At 43.5% G+C, this 20,745-nt stretch overlaps 1 protein-coding gene across 2 annotated transcripts in view; it reads right to left on the reverse strand.

The window, feature by feature from the left end:
• The window catches only part of TUBGCP3 (tubulin gamma complex associated protein 3), a 93,320-nt gene extending 73,098 nt beyond the window's left edge, over positions 1-20,222 (reverse strand). The window contains exons 1-2 of one of the 2 annotated variants that reach the window (XM_032246248.1): positions 19,942-20,222; positions 1,999-2,106 (exon numbers count right to left, since the gene is read on the reverse strand). In XM_032246248.1, coding sequence (XP_032102139.1) covers positions 1,999-2,106; positions 19,942-20,017 — 184 coding nt within the window. In that variant the 5' untranslated portion in view covers positions 20,018-20,222. The remainder of the gene's footprint in view (positions 1-1,998; positions 2,107-19,941) is intronic. The other variant, XM_032246249.1, reaches the window with a different exon arrangement.
• Between the last annotated feature and the right edge of the window lie 523 nt (positions 20,223-20,745).

Genomic DNA, 20,745 nt, shown 5'->3' on the forward strand with positions numbered 1-20,745 from the left:
CGAAGATAATGGCTGACTTTACAGCCAACCCCATATTCTTCAGCTAAAAAAGGATGTTGGTATGAAGCACATACCAGAGATGACATAATCTAATCATAACTGTATATTCAACTCTTCCTATACAGAAAAGGAAAGCTATTCTAAAATGTACCATGTAAAGTGCATTAAACAAAACGAATGCACTTAAAATTTAATATAATTTACTGTATTTAAAACATATAGATTCCAAATACAAGGAAGTGATGCTCTTTCTATAGAATGAGATCGACACACTAAAGTCTGAAAAAAACAACCTGGCACTAATTCATGCATGCACTATAGTCACAGCACAATGAAATAAGAATACAAATGAACACAAGTGATGCTTCTCTATTAAATGATAACAAATCTCCAGTTAACAATGTACCCCACCTGCCAGTGTGAAAAAGGAAGGAACTGACAGGTGTTAGTTTTGTCACACATGATCAACTTTGCTATTTGTTTCAATATAAAACATACTAGCACTTTACATGTGAGGTCAGTTATATCAAATGGAATATTAACTCTTCTGTATTATTCCAGAAAGCAGAGCTACCATAACTCAACTAATCTATCAACAACTGTAATCAAATTTCTAATGTCTAAGCATTTGTAAAATATGACAAATTAACAGTGCCCATCACATAAGAAGAGTGACTCGGCGCTGAAGGAGGTGGTGCTCACTGGAGGTTCCCAAGAAGAGCTGGGGACACCCCAAAGGCACCTGAGTCAGTCAGTACACAACATGCCTTAATCTCAAAAAACACACAGAAAACACAAACTCTATACTGTTACAGTTTTCTTCTTTAAAAGGAAAATTCCAGACTCCCTGGAATATCCACTGCAACAATGTAGCTGTCAGTTACTGAACTATGAGTTTAAAGGAACTTTATTTTTAGCTATTCTGATACATAGGTGTAATATTCTCACATGCAATGGACTTTGTAAAGGAAAAGGTCTGTTGTTACATAGTACCTAACTGTTGGAGTCCTCATTAATCATCTAAAATGTGTAAAATGGTTACAGTTCAAGAGGAGAGCACAGTGTTCTTATGTTCAGTTTTATAGACATGAAAGGAAAACAAATTTTAATACGTTAACAGCAGTTAAAATTCTCCATTTTTATTCCCCATCTTAAATAATACACGCACACTCAGCAATACCGAAGCTCTGCATTGTAACAGCAGATGGATCATTTCCAACCCCATTGCTCATCCAGCCCTGGACAAGCACAGGCACTGGGTCTAGGTGAAGTACTCCCGGGTCACGGCCTCAACTCAACCACAGCTGACTCGCCTCCGGTGCGGCCACACAGCTCTAAAATCGGACCTCCACAGACCACAGGCCACACAGTGCATAATGCAACAGCCAGGGGTGGGAAACTGTGCCATGCAGACTTCTAGAAGGTGTATTACTGAGACCCAAGGCAAGCATCTACTCCACTTGGGCAGTTTCACAGTGAGGCCCCAGCAGGGAAATGCACTCACCTTCACGCAGGCCTCTTTTCTAGTCCAACTGAAAAGCACCGCTGGGTTTGGCTTATACAGCCCAGAGAAATGTAAGGATGGAGAGCTGGCCACCTGGAAAGAACACCTTTCAAAAGGGACTTCTCATGTGTGGCTGCTCATTGCTCAGAGCCAAGCTTCCCCCTCAGACTCTCCAGAGGTGAAGCGGGGCCGCAGAGCCCTGCCAAGGATGATCAGATAATCTACTAACCAACCAAGAGCTGACAAATGGAAAGCTTTCTTCTCTAAGCTGCCAGGATTTGCGAAAGCTTTATGCATCATCTGGAATTAAAAATTCTAAAGTACTATGTTCTAATAGTTCTGACTCCACAACAGAACCGACCTGTCCTTATTTTGTACCTATATTAAATTGTGCTTGGGAACTACATACACACATAAACACATGCATACATACATCTGCTGAAGCTCTGACAAGTTTAAGAATCCAACACATAACATTTAAGAAAAATACGTACGCTCTTTCTTGATTTTTTCAGCTACTAGAAATTCATCTCTTTCAACAGTTGGGGCAAAGTTGCTGCCAATGACCCGCACGGCATACTGGAACTGCTGGGCTACATCAGCTGAAAGTCAAACAAAAGGACGTGGATTGTTACCAACCAGGTTAAGTTCTGGTCACCTGAAGCTTCGAGTTCAAGACAGTGAAATAGATACATCTACCTTCCACCTCCCCGAGGTCTTAACTGAGAGGACAGAAAAGCTATTAAGAAATCAAAACAGAATGAGTGAATGAAATTAGAGTTCAATAAAATAAGAATCAGAGCCGGGCGCGGTGGCTCACGCCTGTAATCCCAGCACTTTGGGAGGCCGAGGCGGGTGGATCACGAGGTCAAGAGATCGAGACCATCCTGGTCAACACAGTGAAACCCCGTCTCTACTAAAAATACAAAAAATTAGCTGGGCATGGTGGCGCGTGCCTGTAGTCCCTGCTACTTGGGAGGCCGAGGCAGGAGAATTGCCTGAACCCAGGAGGCGGAGGTTGCGGTGAGCCGAGATCGCGCCATTGCACTCCAGCCTGGGCAACAAGAACGAAACTCCGTCTCAAAAAAAAAAAAAAAAGAATCAGAACAGCAACACACCAGAGAGTCTGAAAAATCCTAGATGATAAAAAACCAAACTGGCTCAATAACCACAAAAAGAAAAGGAAGAGAAAGGGTCACATCCCAACACATGAACATGAGGAGGAGGTCTGGTCAAGAGAGCCTCTGAGAAGCTCCCAGGTCAGCAAACACAAAAGCCAGAGGTGGGTCACTCAACAGTCAAAATAGACAGTTAGTTTGCATGTGCACCTCTGGATGAAGATGACAGCTTAAACACACCTGCCTCCACTACCTTCAAAAATGCCATCAAGTTGAGGATAAAGGGGTTTTTAAAATTAAAACCATAAACCAACAAGGACAAAGAAAACAAGGCAGAAAGGAATCAGAGAGTAGGCAAACAATGTGAGAAGCTGGATTGCAGATGGTGTGTGGTAACTGATTCAAGAGGACAGTGAAACCTGAACACTAAGTGTCTGTCAGGTTCAGGATAGGGAGGGGGAGTGGGAGAAACAAGTGTCAAGAAGAAATACAGTTCCCACTACAGAGCCCAGGGAGGCTCAGGACAGGAAGAAACGATGCTCTCAGGATGTAGAAGCAAGCAGGGCTGAAGGGGGAGCCCTGGCTGCAAGCCTGGATGGAAACAGACTCCTGGGTCCCCCATCCAATCCCACACTGCCAGACAACCACCGAGACCTGCCCAGCAAGCCTGCTCTGGATGGCCAGCAGGGTGGCCCTGGTCACTAAGTAAAGGTAACAGGCAACTCAGGGACCCCCAGTCCTTCCTGGAATTCCGCGATGCACAATTTGTCTGTGGGGAGACTGATCAGCCCAAGAGAAAAGAGACAGACAGTTATGGATGGGGATCCCCAACAAGCAGAAGAGTCTGTGTCCAATTCAGGCAGACCACAGAGATCTGCAGATCTGGTTCCAATATTAAAGAAAATACTGCAAAAAGAGAGTCACTTGAACTTTTTGATTTCCCAGTGCGTATAAAAGTTAGGTTTAATATACTGTCGTCTATTAGGTGTGCAACAGCATTCTGTCCAAAAAGAAAAAAATATACACACTTTAATTTAAAAATACTTTATTGCTAAAAAAAAAAAAAAAAAAAAAAAAACCGCTAACAATCATCTGAGCCTTCAGCAAGTCACAATCTTTCCCGGTGGAGGGTCTTGCCCTGATGTTGACGGCTGCTGGCTGACCAGGGTGGTGGGTGCTGAAGGCTGGATGGCTGCGGCAATTTCTTAAAATAAGACAATGTAGTTTGCCACATCGATTGACTCTTTCATGAGATTTCTCTGCAGCATGTGATGCTGTTTGATAGCATTTTACCCACAGCAGCACGTCTTTCCAAATGGAAGCCAATCCTCTCAAACCCTGCCACTGTTTTAGCAACAAAGTTGATGTAATATCCTAAATTCTTTGTTGTCATTTCAACAATGTTCACAGCACTTCAGCAGTAGATTCCATCTCAAGAAACCACTTTCTTTGCTCATCAACGAGAAGCAACTCCTCATCCATTCACATTTTATCATGAGATTGTGGCAATTCAGTCATTCACATCTTCAAGTTCCTCTTTCTAGTTCTACTTCTCTTGCTATTCCCACCGCATTTTCAGTTCTTTCCTCCACTGAAGGCTTGAACCCTTAAAGTCACCCATGATGGAAGCTAGCTGCAGTGGCTCATGCTTGTAATTTCAGCACTCTGGGAGGCCAAGGTGGGTGGATCACAAGGTCATGAGTTTAAGACTAGCCTGGCCAACATGGTGAAACCCTGTCTCTACTAAAAAAAAAAAAAAAGACACCAAAAAAAAAAAAAAAATAGCCAGGCATGATGGTGGATGCTTATAATCCCAGCAACCAGGGAGGCTGAGGCAGGAGGATCACTTGAAACCAGAAAATGAAGGTTGCAGTGTGCTGAGAGGAGCCGCTGCACTCCAGCCAGAGCAAAACTCCGTCTCAAAAAAAAAAAGCCACCCATGATGGTTGAAATCACTTTCTTCCAAACTTCCGTTAACGCTGACAATTTGACCTCCTCCCATGAATCACAAATGATCTTAATGGCATCTAGAATGATGAATCCTTCCCAGAAGATTTTCCATTTACTTTGCCCAGATCCATCAGAGGAACCACGACCTATGGTGACTATAGCCTTATAAAATGTGTTTCTTATATGGTAAGATTTGAAAACTGAAACTACTCTTTGGTCCATGGACTGCAGAATAGATGCATGTTAGCAGGCATGAAAACAACTCCAGATGCATTCTCAATGACAATAATATTTTGAAAGGAATCTTTTTCTGAGCAGTAAACCTTAACAGTAGGCTTAAAATATTCAGTACACCGTGCTATAAAAAAAAGATGCGCTGTCATCCAGGCTTTGTTGTTCCATTTATAGAGCACAGGAAGAATTCATGTAGCATTAAGGGCTCAGGATTTTTGGAACAGTCAAGAGCACTGGCTTCAACAACCTCAGTCACCAGCTGCATTAGCCCCAGACACGAGAGTCAGCTCTGAAGGAAGGCTCTAACTTCTCTCTAGCAATGAAAGTCCTAGATGCCATCTGCTTCCAATAGAAGGGTGCGTCATCTACACTGAAAATATGTTAGTGTAGCCACCTTCCTCAATGACCTCAGCTAGATCTGGATACTTGCTGCAGCTTCTCCATCAGCACGCGTTGCTTCACCTTGCACTTTCATGTTATGGAGAGAGCTTCTTTCTTTCCTTCAACCTTATGAACTAAAAACCACCGCTGGCTTCTAGCTTTTCTTCGGCAGCTTCCTCACCTTTCTCTTTTTTTTTTTTTTTCTTTTTATTTTTTTTTAAGGCGAGGTTTCACCATGTTGGTCAGGCTGGTCTTGAACTCCCGACCTCAGATGATCCACCCACCTTGGCCTCCAAAGTGCTTGGATTACAGGAGTGAGCCACCACGGCCAGCCACCTTTCTCAGCCTTCACAGGGTTAGGGTCTTGTTCCAGATTAGGTTTTGGCTTAAAGGAATGCTGTGGCTGGTCTGATCTTCTATCTAGACCACTCAAACTTTCTCCCTATTAGCAATAAGGCTGTTTCAATTTATTACTCCTGTGTTCACTAGAATAGCACTTGTAATTTCCTTCAAGAACTTTTCTATTCAATCACAACTTGACTAACTGGCATAAGAGGCCTGGCTTCTCACCTATCTCAGCTTTTGGCACGCCTTCCTCACTAAGCTTAACCATCTCTACCTTTTGATTTAAAGTGAGAGACATGTGATCTTCCTTTCACTTGAACACTGATTTCTTTTTATTACTTCTTCTCAAAAAAACAAAAAACAGGATACATGTGCAGAAGGTGCAGGTCTGTTACATAGGTATATGTGTGCCATGCTGGTGTGCTGCACATATTGACCCATCCGCTAAGTCCCCTCCCCTCACCTCCCACCCCCAGCAGGCCCTGGTATGTGAGAACTCTGTGTCCATGTGTTCTCAGTGTTCAACTCCCACTTATGAGTGAGAACATGTGCTTTCTGGTTTTCTGTTGAACACTAATTTCACTTGAACAGTAAGAGGTCACTGTAAGGCTATTAACTGGCCTAATTTCAATATTGTTGTGACTCAGGAAATAGGGGAGCCTGAGGAGAGTGGGGGTAGATGGGGAACAGCTGGTCGGCAGAGTAGCCAGAACACACACAACATTTTTTTATTAAGTCTGTGCACTTCACGGCACCCCAAAACAATTACAATAGTAGCATCAAGATCGCAAGTGACACATCACTGCAACAGATATAATAATCATGAAAAAGTCTGAAATACTGTGAGAATTTGCAAACATGACACAGAGATACAAAGTAAGCACATGCTGTTGGAAAAACGATGCCTAAAGACCTGCTCAATGCATGGTGCCAAAAACCTTCAATTTGTGAAATAACGCAGTATCTGCAAAGGATAGTAAAACGATGTGTGCCTGTTCTCCACAAGGAAGCTCAGCACTCACAAACGCTGCCCTACCCAAGACCCACCAGCCAACTTCACTCTTGAAGATGAAAAGAATAGGTATCACCAGACACGCGAGGGCATCATCTAACACAAAAGAGAGACAAAAACAAGAAGGAAAAAAGGAAACTAAGAAAAAGTAGCAACATAGGAAATAAGAAAATGGGGGAAGATGTACAAAAACAAAGAGGCTATGATGGCCTACAGGATTAGACATAACACATCCACGAAATGAAACAGAATGCCATAAATTCAGAGAAGACAAGCTCTTGAATATTAAAAGTATGAAGGCAGATGTTTTTTAAAATAAGTAGAAAGGCTGTATTTATAGTTGAAGAAGCCTCTCAAACACTAAAACAAAAAGGTAAAAAGATGGAAATTAAGACAGCCAAGACAAGGAAATCACCAGATCAGGCCAGGCAGAAGTGGGGAGGGAGAAACCTGGAATGGAGTAAATGTCCAAAGAAGTCATACAACACAGCGCCTCAGAAAGGATGGGAGAGGAAGGGCCTGGGAAGTGACACGGGTCACAGCAACTGGCTTACCCCAGAATAAAAACTCAGGCTCTCACCTCTGCTGAGGCAAACTCCCAATCTGAGGAACTCCCACCCCTGAGTACAAGAGACCAGGGAAAAGAATGGCTGCCCATTACAAGCTCAACAGCAAAAGCATGTCAAGGGTCAGGAAGAAATATTTCAGAAAGCCTCCAACTTCCGAGTAAAGCAATCACTTCAATAAGTGGATTAGGGTTGGTACCGGGGTACGACAGCATGCCTGTCTGCCCAGCTTCTATGACTCCAGAAGTGAAGCTACCAGCAGATACCTCCAGATCCCCCCCACTGAGTGCTGGGCCCAGTTCAACCTGGGATGCAGAGCAGCAGTCCGACAGGGCAGTGCCCAGCTGCAGCTGCCAGCAAAAGCCAACACTGTTCTCCAATCCCAAAAAGGAAGTGGGACTATGAGTGGCACCTGGAAATTCAAGTGACCACTCTGAGCTCAGTGCAGCTTCCCCTGCCCAATCCAGAGAGAATCTTCAAGTGACCACTCTGAGCTCACAGTGTGGCTTCCCCTGCCCAATCCACAGAGAATCCTCAAGTGACCACTCTGAGCTCAGTGCAGCTTCCCCTGCCGAATCCACAGAGAATCTTCAAGTGCCCACTCTGAGCTCAGTGCAGCTTCCCCTGCCCAATCCACAGAGAATCTTCAAGTGACCACTCTGAGCTCACAGTGCGGCTTCCCCTGCCCAATCCACAGAGAGTCTTCAAGTGACCACTCCAAGTTCAGTGTGGCTTCCCCTGCCCAATCCAGAGAATCTTCCAGTCAGCACTCCGAGCTCAGTACAGCTTCCCCTGCCCAATCCACAGAGAATCTAAAATTCCCAGAAGTTTAAGAAAGGATTTAAGGAAGAGATAAACAAAACCAGAAAAGTGGATCTAAGAAGGACATTCTTGGTAAAACAGGAACTACGAAGAATCCCTGAAAGAGGGAAAGAAAACAAACAGGATCAACTTGAAAGAAGAAACTAGGGACAGAAGTCATCTCAGTCAAGACAGAGTGAGCACACTCCACCACTGATGACAACACAAAACTCTGGCAACAATACATCAGACACCTCTGAAGAGACTCTGAACAATGGGTAAGAGGAGCAGACTGAGTACGAAGCTCACGATCAAAGGAAAACCTGGAGTGACTTCCCCATTTTTGCTTCTTGATATTTTGTTTATGTGTTTGCTGCAGACTACACCATCTGGGGCTGAACAACAGCCCAAAACCCAAACCACAAACAGGCAAAGACAGAAAAACCTCTGAGCCAGGCCCAGTCTCCCCAGCCAGGGCCCAGGTAGGGAAGGAGGGAGGAAGCACCGCAGCTCTTCCAGCCCTGTGCCAAGCTACCAGCCACTCTACCTTCACTCAGGGGCACCCCCACAGCTCTCCCAGCCCTGCGCCAGGCTACCAGCCACTCTACCTTCACTCAGGGGCACCCCCACAGCTCTCCCAGCCCTGCGCCAGGCTACCAGCCACACTACCTTCACTCAGGGGCACCCCCACAGCTCTCCCAGCCCTGCACCAGGCTACCAGCTACTTCCTCCTTCACTCAGGGGCACCCCCACAGTGGGCTGCCCCCCCACACACTTGGCAAGAGCCAATAATGGCCCCAAGACTCCATCACAAGGCTGGCAGGCTGGGGGTTCAGATTTTAGCCAGAACATGAGGAAGTGTCTTAGGAACCAGAAAGTGAGGGCAGCAGCCCAGAAGAGAAAGCTAGAAAAAGGTACCCCTGAAAGCTGTGTGCTGTCTAGAAGGAGCCCAACTCAGACATGATGAAAGACATCCTTAAAAGTTAAAGAATGGAAAAAGATATTCCATGAAAACACTATTCAAAATGAAGGTGAACTGGCTACATTTCTATCAGACAAAGGAAACTTTATACTAAGAAAAATTAACAAGGATAAAGAAGGGATCACCAAATGATGAAAGGGAAATTCACCAACACGACATAATAATTCTAACGTGCACACTCTAAACAGCAGAGGTTTAAGACACATGAAGCAAACTCTTAACAGAACTGAAAGGAAAAACAGATATTCACAAATACAGCATGGGGACAGTAGTTAATGACAACGCGTTGTGTACTTGAAATCTGCTGAGAGTCAATCATAGGTTTTCTCACCACACACACACAAAAAAAACAGGTACTGAGGTGAGCTGATGAACACAATGATTAACTTCATTGTGGCAATCATTTCACAATGCATACATATGTCAAAGTATCATATTGCGTACCTTGAATATATACATTTTGTATTTATCACTTATACCTCAACGAAGCTGAAAAAAATATATGGGCAATAAAAACTGTCAAGGAAAATTAGAAAATGAATTGAATGAAAATAAAAACAATATATCAAAATACGTGAGATGTGGCTAAAACAGTTGTTAGAGGAAAATTTATAGCATAAAATGCTTTCTCATACCTCCAATCAACACTCTCAATTTATATGATAAAAGTCTAAAAAAAAGAAAAAAACAAAACTCAAAGTACACATTAGGAAATAGTAAAAAAAAAAAAAAAAAAAAAAGAGCAGCAATCTATGAAATTTACAACAAAAATGGTTGGGAGGGGAGGATCAATGAAACCAATCTCTAGATTCTTTAATAAAAAAAAAAAAAAAAAAAAAAAAGCCTGTAACTCCAGCACTTTGGGAGGCCGAGGCAGGCGGATCACGAGGTCAAGAGATCGAGACCATTCTCGCCATGATGAAACCCTGTCTCTACTAAAAATATAAAAATTAGCCTGGTATGGTGGCACATGCCTGTAGTCCCAGCTACTCGGGAGGCTGAGGCGGAAGAATCGCTTGAACCCAGGAGGCGGAGGTTGCAGTGAGCCGAGATTGTGCCACTGCACTCCAGCCTGGCAACAGAGCACGACTCCATCTCAAAAAAAAAAAAAAAAAAAACAGAATTGATAAACCTTTACCAGATTGACCAAGAAAAACAAGACAAGACACAAAATCAGGAGGGGATATTGGCACTGATCTTTTGTAGAAGTGTAAAAGATAATAAGGGCTAAGTAATTTACGTAGATACCTCACTCTCAAGGAGGTGACTAAAATGTAACTCCAAATCTTAAGTGTGTGCTGGGCATAGTGGCTTTCTTCCAAAGAGCACAATATAAGTGGGAAAAAAGAGTCACTCACAGCAGAGAAACCTGACACACACCTCAGCCAAGTGATCAAGATCACTTTCAAAAATGACGAGTCACCCTGGTGGCAGGTACCCTCCATATATTGTGATGAAAATGTCACTTTACCTTGGGGGTCTTCCTCCCAAAAATATGTAATCCTAGTCTAGTCATGATAAAAATATCAGACTCAATTGAGACATTACAAAATAATCTTTAATCCTCAAACCTCTCAAGATCACGAAAAAAAAAAAAAAAAAAAACCTGAGAAATTGTCAATGTCAAGAGAAGCCCAAAGAGACAAGACAATTGAATGTAACATTACTAGAGGGAACCCAGAGACAGCAAAAGGACAATGAGTAGTAACTGAGAAAATCTAAATAACTAATGATGTTTCATTAATATTAGTGTATCATTACTGATTAATTCTAACAACTGCACCATGGGAATGTAAGATGCTAATAATAGACAAAATGGTACTGGGCTTACAGGAACTCTATCTGCAATTTTTCTGTAAGTCCACAATGTTTTTCTAAAATAAAACTTTTTTTTTTTAATATATTAATACCAAGACCCATTTTTCACAAATTCTGATTTTATTAGTCTGGAGTTGGGGGCCATGGCATCAATATTTTTTAAAGCTCCGTTTTAAAACTTGTAGTCTTCAAGATAAGAAAGCAACTAAAGTGTAAGGGGGAAAGAACGTTCTTTGGTAAACTCGAAAATGAATTTCAATCTATTATCACAAACCATGTATGAAAATTAACTCAAATAAAAGAGTAAAACATAAGCCGCTCTTAGAAATAAAACAAAACAAAGAAGAAATCTTTGCAACTTTGAGTTTGGCAGAGTTCCTACATGACACCAAAATCATGACTCATTTTCTTAGAAATTCAGAAATTGGCCTTCATCGAGATTTAAAAATTTGCTTTGCAAAAAGACATTGCTAAGAGAATGAAAATACTGAGAAAAAAAAATTTGCAAAGCACAAAGACATAAGCAAAAGTTTTCAACAGATAATTTCACTAAGAAGACATATGAATGGCAAAACACACATGCACACACATACGAAAAGATGTTCAACATCACTAGGATAATGAACATTAAAACCACACTGAGGTATGGCTACACACGTGCTAGAATAACTAAGATAAAAACCACTAACACTGCCCAGTGCCAGTGAGGCCACGGCATCCCTGGAGCTCTCCCACGCTGCTGGTGTGGAGGCTAAGAAGCCACAGCCACCCTGGAAAACAGTCTGGCAACTTCTGAAAACGATGAGCATGCACCTTCCCCGAGCCCAGCAACCCCACTTGTAGGTGTTTATTCCAGAAAACTAACTTATGTTCACATAAAAACCTGTCCATGAATGTTCACAGCAGCATTATCCATAACTGCCAAAAATGGACGCAATCCAAATGTCCCTCAGTGGTTAAATGGATAAACTGCGCTTCACCATACAATGGAACACTACTCTGCAATGAAAAGGAGTGAACTATTGATACAGAACTGCAGATGCCTCTCAAACGCATTATGCTAACTGAAAGAAACAAGGCTCAAAAGACTGCTCACTGTATGAGTGCATTTACACGAAATTCTAGAAGAGGGGACATATAGACACGGGACAGTAGCTGCCAGCACAAATGCAAAATGGTAGCACAAAGGAAATCACTGTGAACGTAAACACTAATAATTTTTTTAAATGGGCTAAATAGCAGAATGGCGATACTAAAGGACAAATTAAATGCAAGCTGGAAAATCAAACACAACAAAAGACAGAACAGTTAAAAATAATTAAGAATAATAAAATTGTAAAATTTTTCTATCATTAAAAAAGTCAGACCAGCATAGTGGCTTATGCTTATAACTGCAACACTTTCTTTCAGAGGCTGAGGTGGATGGCTTGAATCCAGGAGTTTGAGACCAGCCTGGACAAAACAAGAAGACCCTTTCTCTATTAAAAAAAAAAAAAAAAAAAATTCTAAGTCTGTCACTAGTTATAAAAAAAATTTTTTTATAAAAAGAAAAAAGGTCCTCAGATTGAAGGATCATCAAGTGTTAATCCAGGTAAATTTTTAAATTCCACACCTAGACACATTATTGCAAAATTTCAGAACTTAAAAGATTTTTAAAAAATCCTAAAAGATTCCAGATACAACTTCAAAGGAGTAAGAAATGAATTAACATCAGACTTCTCATCAATAATTAAAGAATATCTTCAAAGTGGGCAGAGGGAAAACACTTCAGACCAAAATATCTATATCTGACTGATGATTCAAGAAATCAGGAATAGGAACATGAAGAGAAATAAGGAAATTTTCAGACTGTTAAGTAATTATTTAAATCAGCAAATCTGTTGACTCTACTTATAAAAAAACACATCCCAAATACAATCACTCCACAGGTACCATTCCATTACAGGAAGTCTCCTGAGGAGCTGGTCACCTGCTTTCACCTTTGCCTCCTTAGAGTGAATTATCCACAGAGCAGTCACAGTGATCCTCTCAAAATATAAATATTATCATCACTCTGCTCACATACACCCCATCACACTCACTACAGAACCCAAACTCCTGGCCCCAGCCCAGGAGGCTGGCCTCTTGCTCCCCACATTGCCCTCCTGCTACTCCTGGAGCCCACCAAGCTCATCTCTAGCTCAGCACCCAGCTCGCTCTTCTCCACATCCTCTCAGGACTCACCTCACCACTATCCTGTCTCTATTCTCGCTAAAGCAGACACATGCCCACCATGTCAGCAAGGATCCAGTGAATGCCTACGTAGTGGGGAACGGAACAAAATGAAATCTAAAATGTTTCATGGGATCACAGGATCAAGGGTAGTTTTTTTTTGCCTTACATTTTTCCACACTTTCTGAATTTTTATACTGAATATATATTAATTTTATAAACATTAAAAGTATCACTGAAAAGCTTCCTTAAAAAGTTGTGTCACTATTTTAAGAACTTTTTTTTTCCAGACAGGGTCTCACTCTGTCACCCAGGCTGGAGTGCAGTGGTGAGATCTTGGCTCACTGCAACCTCCGCCTCCCATGCTCAAGTGATTCTCCACGTCAGCCTCCCAAGTAGCTGGGACTACAGGTATGTGCCACCATGTGCAGCTAATTTTTATATTTTTTGTAGAGACAGGGTCTCACCATGTTGCCCAGGCTGGTCTCAAACTCCTGGGATCAAGCAATCCTCCTGGCTCGGCCTCCCAAAGTGCTGGGATTACAGGTGTGAGCCACTGCACCAGCTAGTAAAAATTATTTTTAGGTTACCATTTTCATACTCAAGTACATCCCCACTCCAAATGTTTTATATACTTTTGAACTTTCTCCTATCAAAAAGTTAGGAATGCTTCAATGCCAGAAACTCTCTCCTCTTCGCGTCCTTTCTCTGCACCTCAGATGGATATTGCACTCCCACCTACCTCTTCAGCCACACCTGTCTCCTTACCTGCTTACCAACCAAATTTCCAGTCTACCTTCTTGCTGATTATAAAAGATTTTTTTAATTCATCAGTTATTTCTTAAACCAAATCTACTTATCCTGTGTTTCAAAGGGAAAAGCACAGAATCCAGGCTGTGAAAGGAATTAGCCATGGCAATCATTCCTTGTTTAGTGAACCCGCAATCAAAGATGGGAAAAAATCAAGCAATGTCCACTACACATTTCTCGTTTAAATACTCCCAAAATATTGTTCAGTGTTTAAAGTATAACTAAACTCAATCAGTAATTAAATGAGTAACTCCCAAGTACTTACTACAGGCCAAACACATCAGGCCCTAAGAATATGATATACAGTGGTTAATGAGACAGACATAAAACACAACAAACGTGACACGTAATTACACAAGGCAGACTATGATAAGAGCGTCAAAGAAAATGAGGGCACTATGACAGCTCATGACCAGGGGGACCTCGTGAAACAGGAGCTGAGGGAAGGCCTTGCAGGGAGCACCGTTAGGCTGGCAGGCCAGTGCCACCACATGAGGAGCCCAGGAAACAGAGAGGGGAACCACAGGGAAGGGCAGCGCTGGACACACTGTGCCACGGGACTTTAAATGCCACTCAGCCAGTCACTCCATCGAGAGCCCCAGGTGATGGGGCCCAGATGTAGATCTCTGATGACTTTGCTTAATCCAAAAGTAAAAAACAAAGTACTCCATTTTTTGGCCACAAAGCACCTAAGAAGTGCCTAGTTCTTCCACCTCTAATCTACTCTGTGTGTGTGAGGGGTGGGCAGTTCTCAGGTGCCTGGAAGGGAAGTAAACACTCCTCTAATGACCCTCTGAAAACATTTCAATGAATGCAAGGACACACTGGCTGACCAGAAGGCAGTGCTGCTGAGTTGTACACTCTAAACGCAAGAGAGGACAGTGGGGAGAAGCCGTCCCACGGGACACTCAACACGAGAGGACAAAGGGGAGAAGCCGTCCCATGGGACTCTCTAAACACAAGAGAGGACAGAGGGGAGAAGCCGTTCCAAGGGCCGGACTAGGACTTGTCTCTATGGAGCACAGGGAGAAATTCGCCACTGAATTCAACACTTAAGAGCCGGGATGAATTAATTCAAAATATCAAGCTGTGGCATTAGAAACCTGGGTTCCAACCTTGGCCCCACAACTGACTAGCTGGATGACACTGAGCAAACTACTTAATCTATCAAAGTCTCTGTTTTCTCCTCTACAAAATGAGGGTCATCATAATTCTACCACTATATAAGCACAACATCCAGCATATTTTAAGCTTTCTATAAATGTTAGCTATTTGTACTAACTTGAAAATATCCTTTAGATACATACTGTATCTATCACAGCCATTAAAATAACAACTCAAAAAAGCATCCAGTTTTTAACCTTAAGCAAGATAAGTTGGTCTTCATCTTGAAGATTACAAAGTAAGTCCGGCAGATTCGATGAGATTGGTTTTCTAGAAAGGACCCTCTGACTGCAGAAGAGAAGTGGAACTAGAGGGGATACGAAGCTAAGGCAAGACCCTCAGCTGGGACTGCGGAACTGTCTCAAATGTGAAGGCTCCAGAGACACTTGGATGTGGGCCCAAGAGCTTTTAAACAAAAGGAGATGCCCTTTGTATCCCAGAAAGATTCTATAAACACTCAGGTTAAAGATGACAACTGAACTTAAAAGATGCACAAAATTAAACATGACTCAAGTGAACACAGAAACTCCACAGTTGTATAATTTCTTGAGAGTCAAAAAACAACTGCAGAAAAGTTGAACTGTTTGGGAAGACCTAAGTTTCTGCCTTCATGTTTCTTGCCTACAGTGTGGCTTGTATGTTTCATACTGCTGCTTTTCTGAAGGATAAGGAGGAGTCAGGGGAAGTTGGAAGTAAGCCACAGTGCTCAGTAGAGGAACAGAGCACCTAAACTAGCCATCCTCAACTCCAGATGCAAGTCAGAGTAACTTACCACGCATTTTAATGTTTCAGATGCCAAGCTCCAAACCTACAAGATCAGAATGCCTAGAGATGGAGCCCACAATATTCATTCTGAATAAGTCCCAGATTTAGAGAGTTTAAAATGAAAAGTCACGAAGATACCATAAAAAGTCCTGTTCTCAACCACTGTCTGGCTACCAGTTCCCCTTCCCACAGGCAATCATCGTTATCAGGCTCTTGTGTAATCACAGGGATTCCAATGCATGGCTCTAGTTGGAAGGCAATGCTCTAAAACAACAAAAACATTACTCTGGATGTGTGGTTCTCAAACTTTTTGGTCTTGGGCTACTTTACGCTATTAAGATTGAGAACTCCAAAAAGCTTTTACTTAGGTAGATTATATCTATCCATAGTTACCATATTAGAAATTTAAACCAAGATAATTTTTAAATATTATTTTAAAAATAATAAATCCATGAAGTACAACTTGAAACAAAGCCTGAAACTCTTAAGTTTTAATACACATCTCATGTATATCTTAATATACATGTAATACACATTGATGTTCCCAAAAATGTAATTATATAACCAAAGGAAGATCACATGGTATTTGGAACTTCATCAAAAGCTCTTTGCCATTTTGGAAAATCATGAAAACAATAGCAACACCACCTGTGGTACTGAATCACCAAAACAATACTCTCTATCTTCTGCTAGAAGTACACGCACAGAGGTCTTGGAGTACACTCACAGAGGTCTTGGAGTACACTCACAGAGGTCTTGGAGTAAACGCATAGAGGTCTTGGAGTACACGCATAGAGGTCTTGGAGTACACTCACAGAGTCTTGTAGTCCACGCATAGAGGTCTTGGAGTACACTCACAGAGGTCTTGAAGTAAACGCATAGAGGTCTTGGAGTACACGCATAGAGGTCTTGGAGTACACGCATAGAGGTCTTGGAGTACACTCACAGAGTCTTGTAGTACACGCATAGAGGTCTTGGAGTACACTCACAGAGGTCTTGGAGTACATGCATAGAGGTCTTGGAGTACACTCACAGAGTCTTGTAGTACACGCATAGAGGTCTTGGAGTACACTCACAGAGGTCTTGGAGTACACGCATAGAGGTCTTGGAGTACACTCAGTCTTGGAGTACATGCATAGAGGTCTTGGAGTACACTCAGAGGTCTTGGAGTACACTCACAGAGGTCTTGGAGTACACCCATAGAGGTCTTGGAATACACACATAGAGGTCTTGCATATTATGGCAATCACCTATGCTGAAATACTTATCTAATATAAATTTCTTTATCTATTTTTTACCTCATAATTAGAAAAAGAATTACAAAGTTGCTATGAAAAGAAGAGTTACCTCTGACAGATTTGAAACACTAACATCAAGCACACTGCTTTCAATGATAAGAGTAACTATTCAAGGACACAATAAATGTGCTCCCAAGAGGGGCAGGGATATGAAGACAGGATTTGCCTATCACTAGCTAGCAGTAGGTGTTTCAAGAAAATTCACAGATGTTAGAAGTTGGCAAAGTTGGTAAATTATGGTTATGCTAACTTTAAAAAATTGCCAAGCACCATTATACATAGGTGCTTTGCTTCTGAAGGTCCCTTGAAATCAACAGTATAATTTTTTTAAATATACCTTATAAAAGTATGATTCATATGAAATTCTCATTAACGTAACAAGTATCTATTATGCCTTGATTTCACAGTACTAAAAAAAGCAATGTATTACAAAAGCGTAAGGTCAATTGTTAGTAACATGTCATTAAAGAATAAGGTAATTAATCAAATGTTCTATGGGGTTACCATATAAAATGCCCACTAATCAAATTTTTTAACATCAAATATTGTAAAGGTAGTAATCAATATTGCTCCTTTGCTCACTAAGGTAAAACAAATGAAAGAACAAGGTAAGTTACTAAATATAAATTCTTCAGTAAATATCTGCATAATTTGAATTTACATTATAAATGCTTGGCAGTCCTAGCTATTTAGAACATCACAAAAAGAATATCACCTTCAATGGACTTTATGACATAATTCATTCAGAGAGGGCCAGGTGCAGCGGCTCATGCCTATAATCCCAGTGCTTTGGGAGATGGAGGTGGGCAGATCACTTGAGGTCAGGAGTTCGAGACCAGCCTGGCCAAGATGGTGAAACCCCGCCTCTACTAAAAATACAAAAATTAGCCAGGAGTGCTGGCATACACCTGTAAGCCCAGCTACTCAGGAGGCAGAGGCAGGAAAATCACTTGAACCCAGGAGGCAGAGGTTGCAGTGAGCTGAGATCAAACCACTGCACTCCAGCCTAGGTGACACAGCAGGACTCCATCTCAAATAAATAATTCAGAGACGACTCTGTCAGGATCTGAGAGCCCACTTTTAATTCAGACACAATTCTAAATGGGAAGATAGTAGGATACAGAATTTTGCTGAAAAGCAACTTTTCAATATCTTGGAACAGGCAAAACTTATATATCAAAGAATCTTCAACGTAAAAAAAGTTTTTAAGTTGAGAAACATTCTATCTCACAACGAATGACTTTCAAAATCCAATTATGACGAGAATGTATGAATGTGTGGTTTATCCATAGAACAAAAAACTCTGGAAAAAAAAATCTGGAACCACCTGTATAAGGAAAACACCGATATGAAGGTGGGTATGTCATAACTAACAATCTTAGTTTTATCTGATTCCCCCATGTATGTCATAACAACCTGAGTTTTATATGATTCCCCCTATGACTAGGAACATGAAACATGAGAAAGGTAACTCAGTGTGCTAGTGACAAAAACGAAAGAGGGCAGGCCATGCTCATACCTCAAGGCCTTTGCACTGGTTCCCTCTACTCAGAACCTTCCCCAGATGTTCAAAGGGCCCTCCCTTACTCCATTCAGGTCTCTTTAATTATCTCAAAGGCTTTCCCTCACCTCATCTCTCTCTATTCCTTTACCCTACTTTTTCACCACAGCACTTATTACCAATTAACATGACCGGTTTATCATCTGTCTCTTCCACTACAGTGTCTGTCAGATCTGTGGGAGGAATGACTTGTGCATCTGCATCACCAGCACTTAGCAGAGTTCCTGGGGGGAACTTTGAGAACGGGGTGGTCCTCAAAGATTTCTTAGATAAATAAAGCGATAGAATGAAACTTCACAAAATGTAGCAATAATTGTGTGATGTCACTCATTCAATAGTGACACAAAGTCATTCATGATTGCTCCAAGATTATCATAGAACATCCAATGAATTACATATAGTAATTGTCATGAAGCATGAAAGGTCAAAATGTATTCTCAGTACTTTAAATGTAACTTTGAAGTCTTCTTTCAAAAATTGAATAATTTCTTTTCCACATCTTGGTGCTTAAAACGTAACTCAGTTGCTTCAATTACTCAGAAAATTCCCTCATGGTGCATCCTCACTCTCTCCCCGACCAACCTGACCAAAACAAGTATCAGGAAATGACATTCTGTACCATTTCTTTTAAAGTACCTCGGCTACAAAATGGCTTTACCTACTATATAGGATTCGTTTAGTTGTGCTTATTAGTAACAATATTCGACATGTGAACTTTCCCAGAATAGTTTTATACCAAATCCAACCCTCAACCTTTCAAACAGCAGGAAAATACGGCAGATAACAACAGTCGTTAACACCCCCCTTCCCATAATATTCAAGCCTGTTAAACTTTCCTAATGAAATGGACGATGATGTGGCTCTCCAGCACCTCGCATCCTCCCCCGCGGCGCAGCCGCTCTCTCCACCCCACACAGGATGAACCCAAAGGTGCGCAATGGCGCCCTCCCCCGGCGTGTGACACCAGAGAAGGGGCATAAATTGGCGAGCTGGCATTCCTGCCGTCCTCACTGACGGACCCGCGCGGAGTGAGCGGTGACTCAGCCGGCTGCGGCTCGGCTCCGCCCTCCCGCCCCTGGGCCCCGCGTTCTCGCCCCGACCTCGGTCTCTCCATTCCCTCCACACTGGCACCGGCCCTCCGCTCTCCTTCCGGCTCCCTGGTCCCCAGAACCCCAGACCTCCGCTCCCTCCCTGGATCCCTGGTCCCCAGAACCCCAGACCTCCGCTCCCTCCCTGGATCCCTGACCCCCGGCCCTCAGCCCTCCGCTACTCGTCCGGGCCCCGCGTCCCCGGCCCGTCCCCCAGCCCTCCGCCCCGGCCCTGCATCCTCGTCCTTCCAGCCCCGGGACGTCTTAGGGCTGCGCGCGCAGGGAGGGCCCCCCGGGACCGGTCTGCGGGCCCCGCGCGCCCGGCCCCTCTACCTTCGTTCCTGCCCAAGATCCTGCAGCACAGGTTCTGCAGCAGAACGTTCGGCGACTTCTGGTCCGGGGTCGCCATCCTCGCCCAGGACTGCGCACTGGGGTCCCGGCAGAGCCGCCACCGTCGCCGCACGCGCAGGGACCGCGGCCCGCGCCCTCCCTGCGCCCTGCAGGCTGCCGGCTCCCGACAGGCTAAGGCGCGGGCGCCGCCGGCCACCAGGGCGCCATTTTAACGGAACCCGCCGAAAGCGCGGGCGCTTCCCACAATGCTCCGCTTCTTCCCTGCGCCTCGGCCGCGCGTGCGGCGACCTAAGCGTTCCCTGCCCTGGCCCGCGCATTCTTCCGGCTGCTGCCGGGCCGGCCGGAAAGTTCCGGGCGACAAGGTGGCCCGAGGCCCTCGAGCTGCGCGGACAAAGCGGCCCCGGGGTCGCGAGCGTGACGGGCTTGCTGGGACAGCCCTTGGTGGCCGGTGGCACCTTAAAGGCCGTGATTTGGTGTGTGTGTGTTAACGGCACTGGTTTGATTCGCATTGCTGGTGGAAGCCGCCCGTTTAGAGGGTGCAGGGGTGATGGTGGTTCGCGCGTGGCGTGGCGGTTCACCTGCCGCGCTCTCCCACAGGCGCCCCGCTCAGCCCCGACCTCACAGCGCCGCGCAGGCCGCTCCCCAAGGCCCGGTTAACTGGGACGTCCTGGGGAGACAAACCAGTCAGGTAAGGAGTGAGACAACAGGAGACCTGCAGAGAAGAAGGGCAGGAGGCAGACAGTCACTGCAGAGGAGAAGGGCAGGGGGCAGACAGTCACTGCAGAG

The sequence above is a fragment of the Sapajus apella genome, unplaced genomic scaffold, assembly GCF_009761245.1.
Source record: "Sapajus apella isolate SASKATOON/1434 unplaced genomic scaffold, GSC_monkey_1.0 scaffold60, whole genome shotgun sequence".
Lineage (NCBI taxonomy): Eukaryota > Metazoa > Chordata > Mammalia > Primates > Cebidae > Sapajus > Sapajus apella.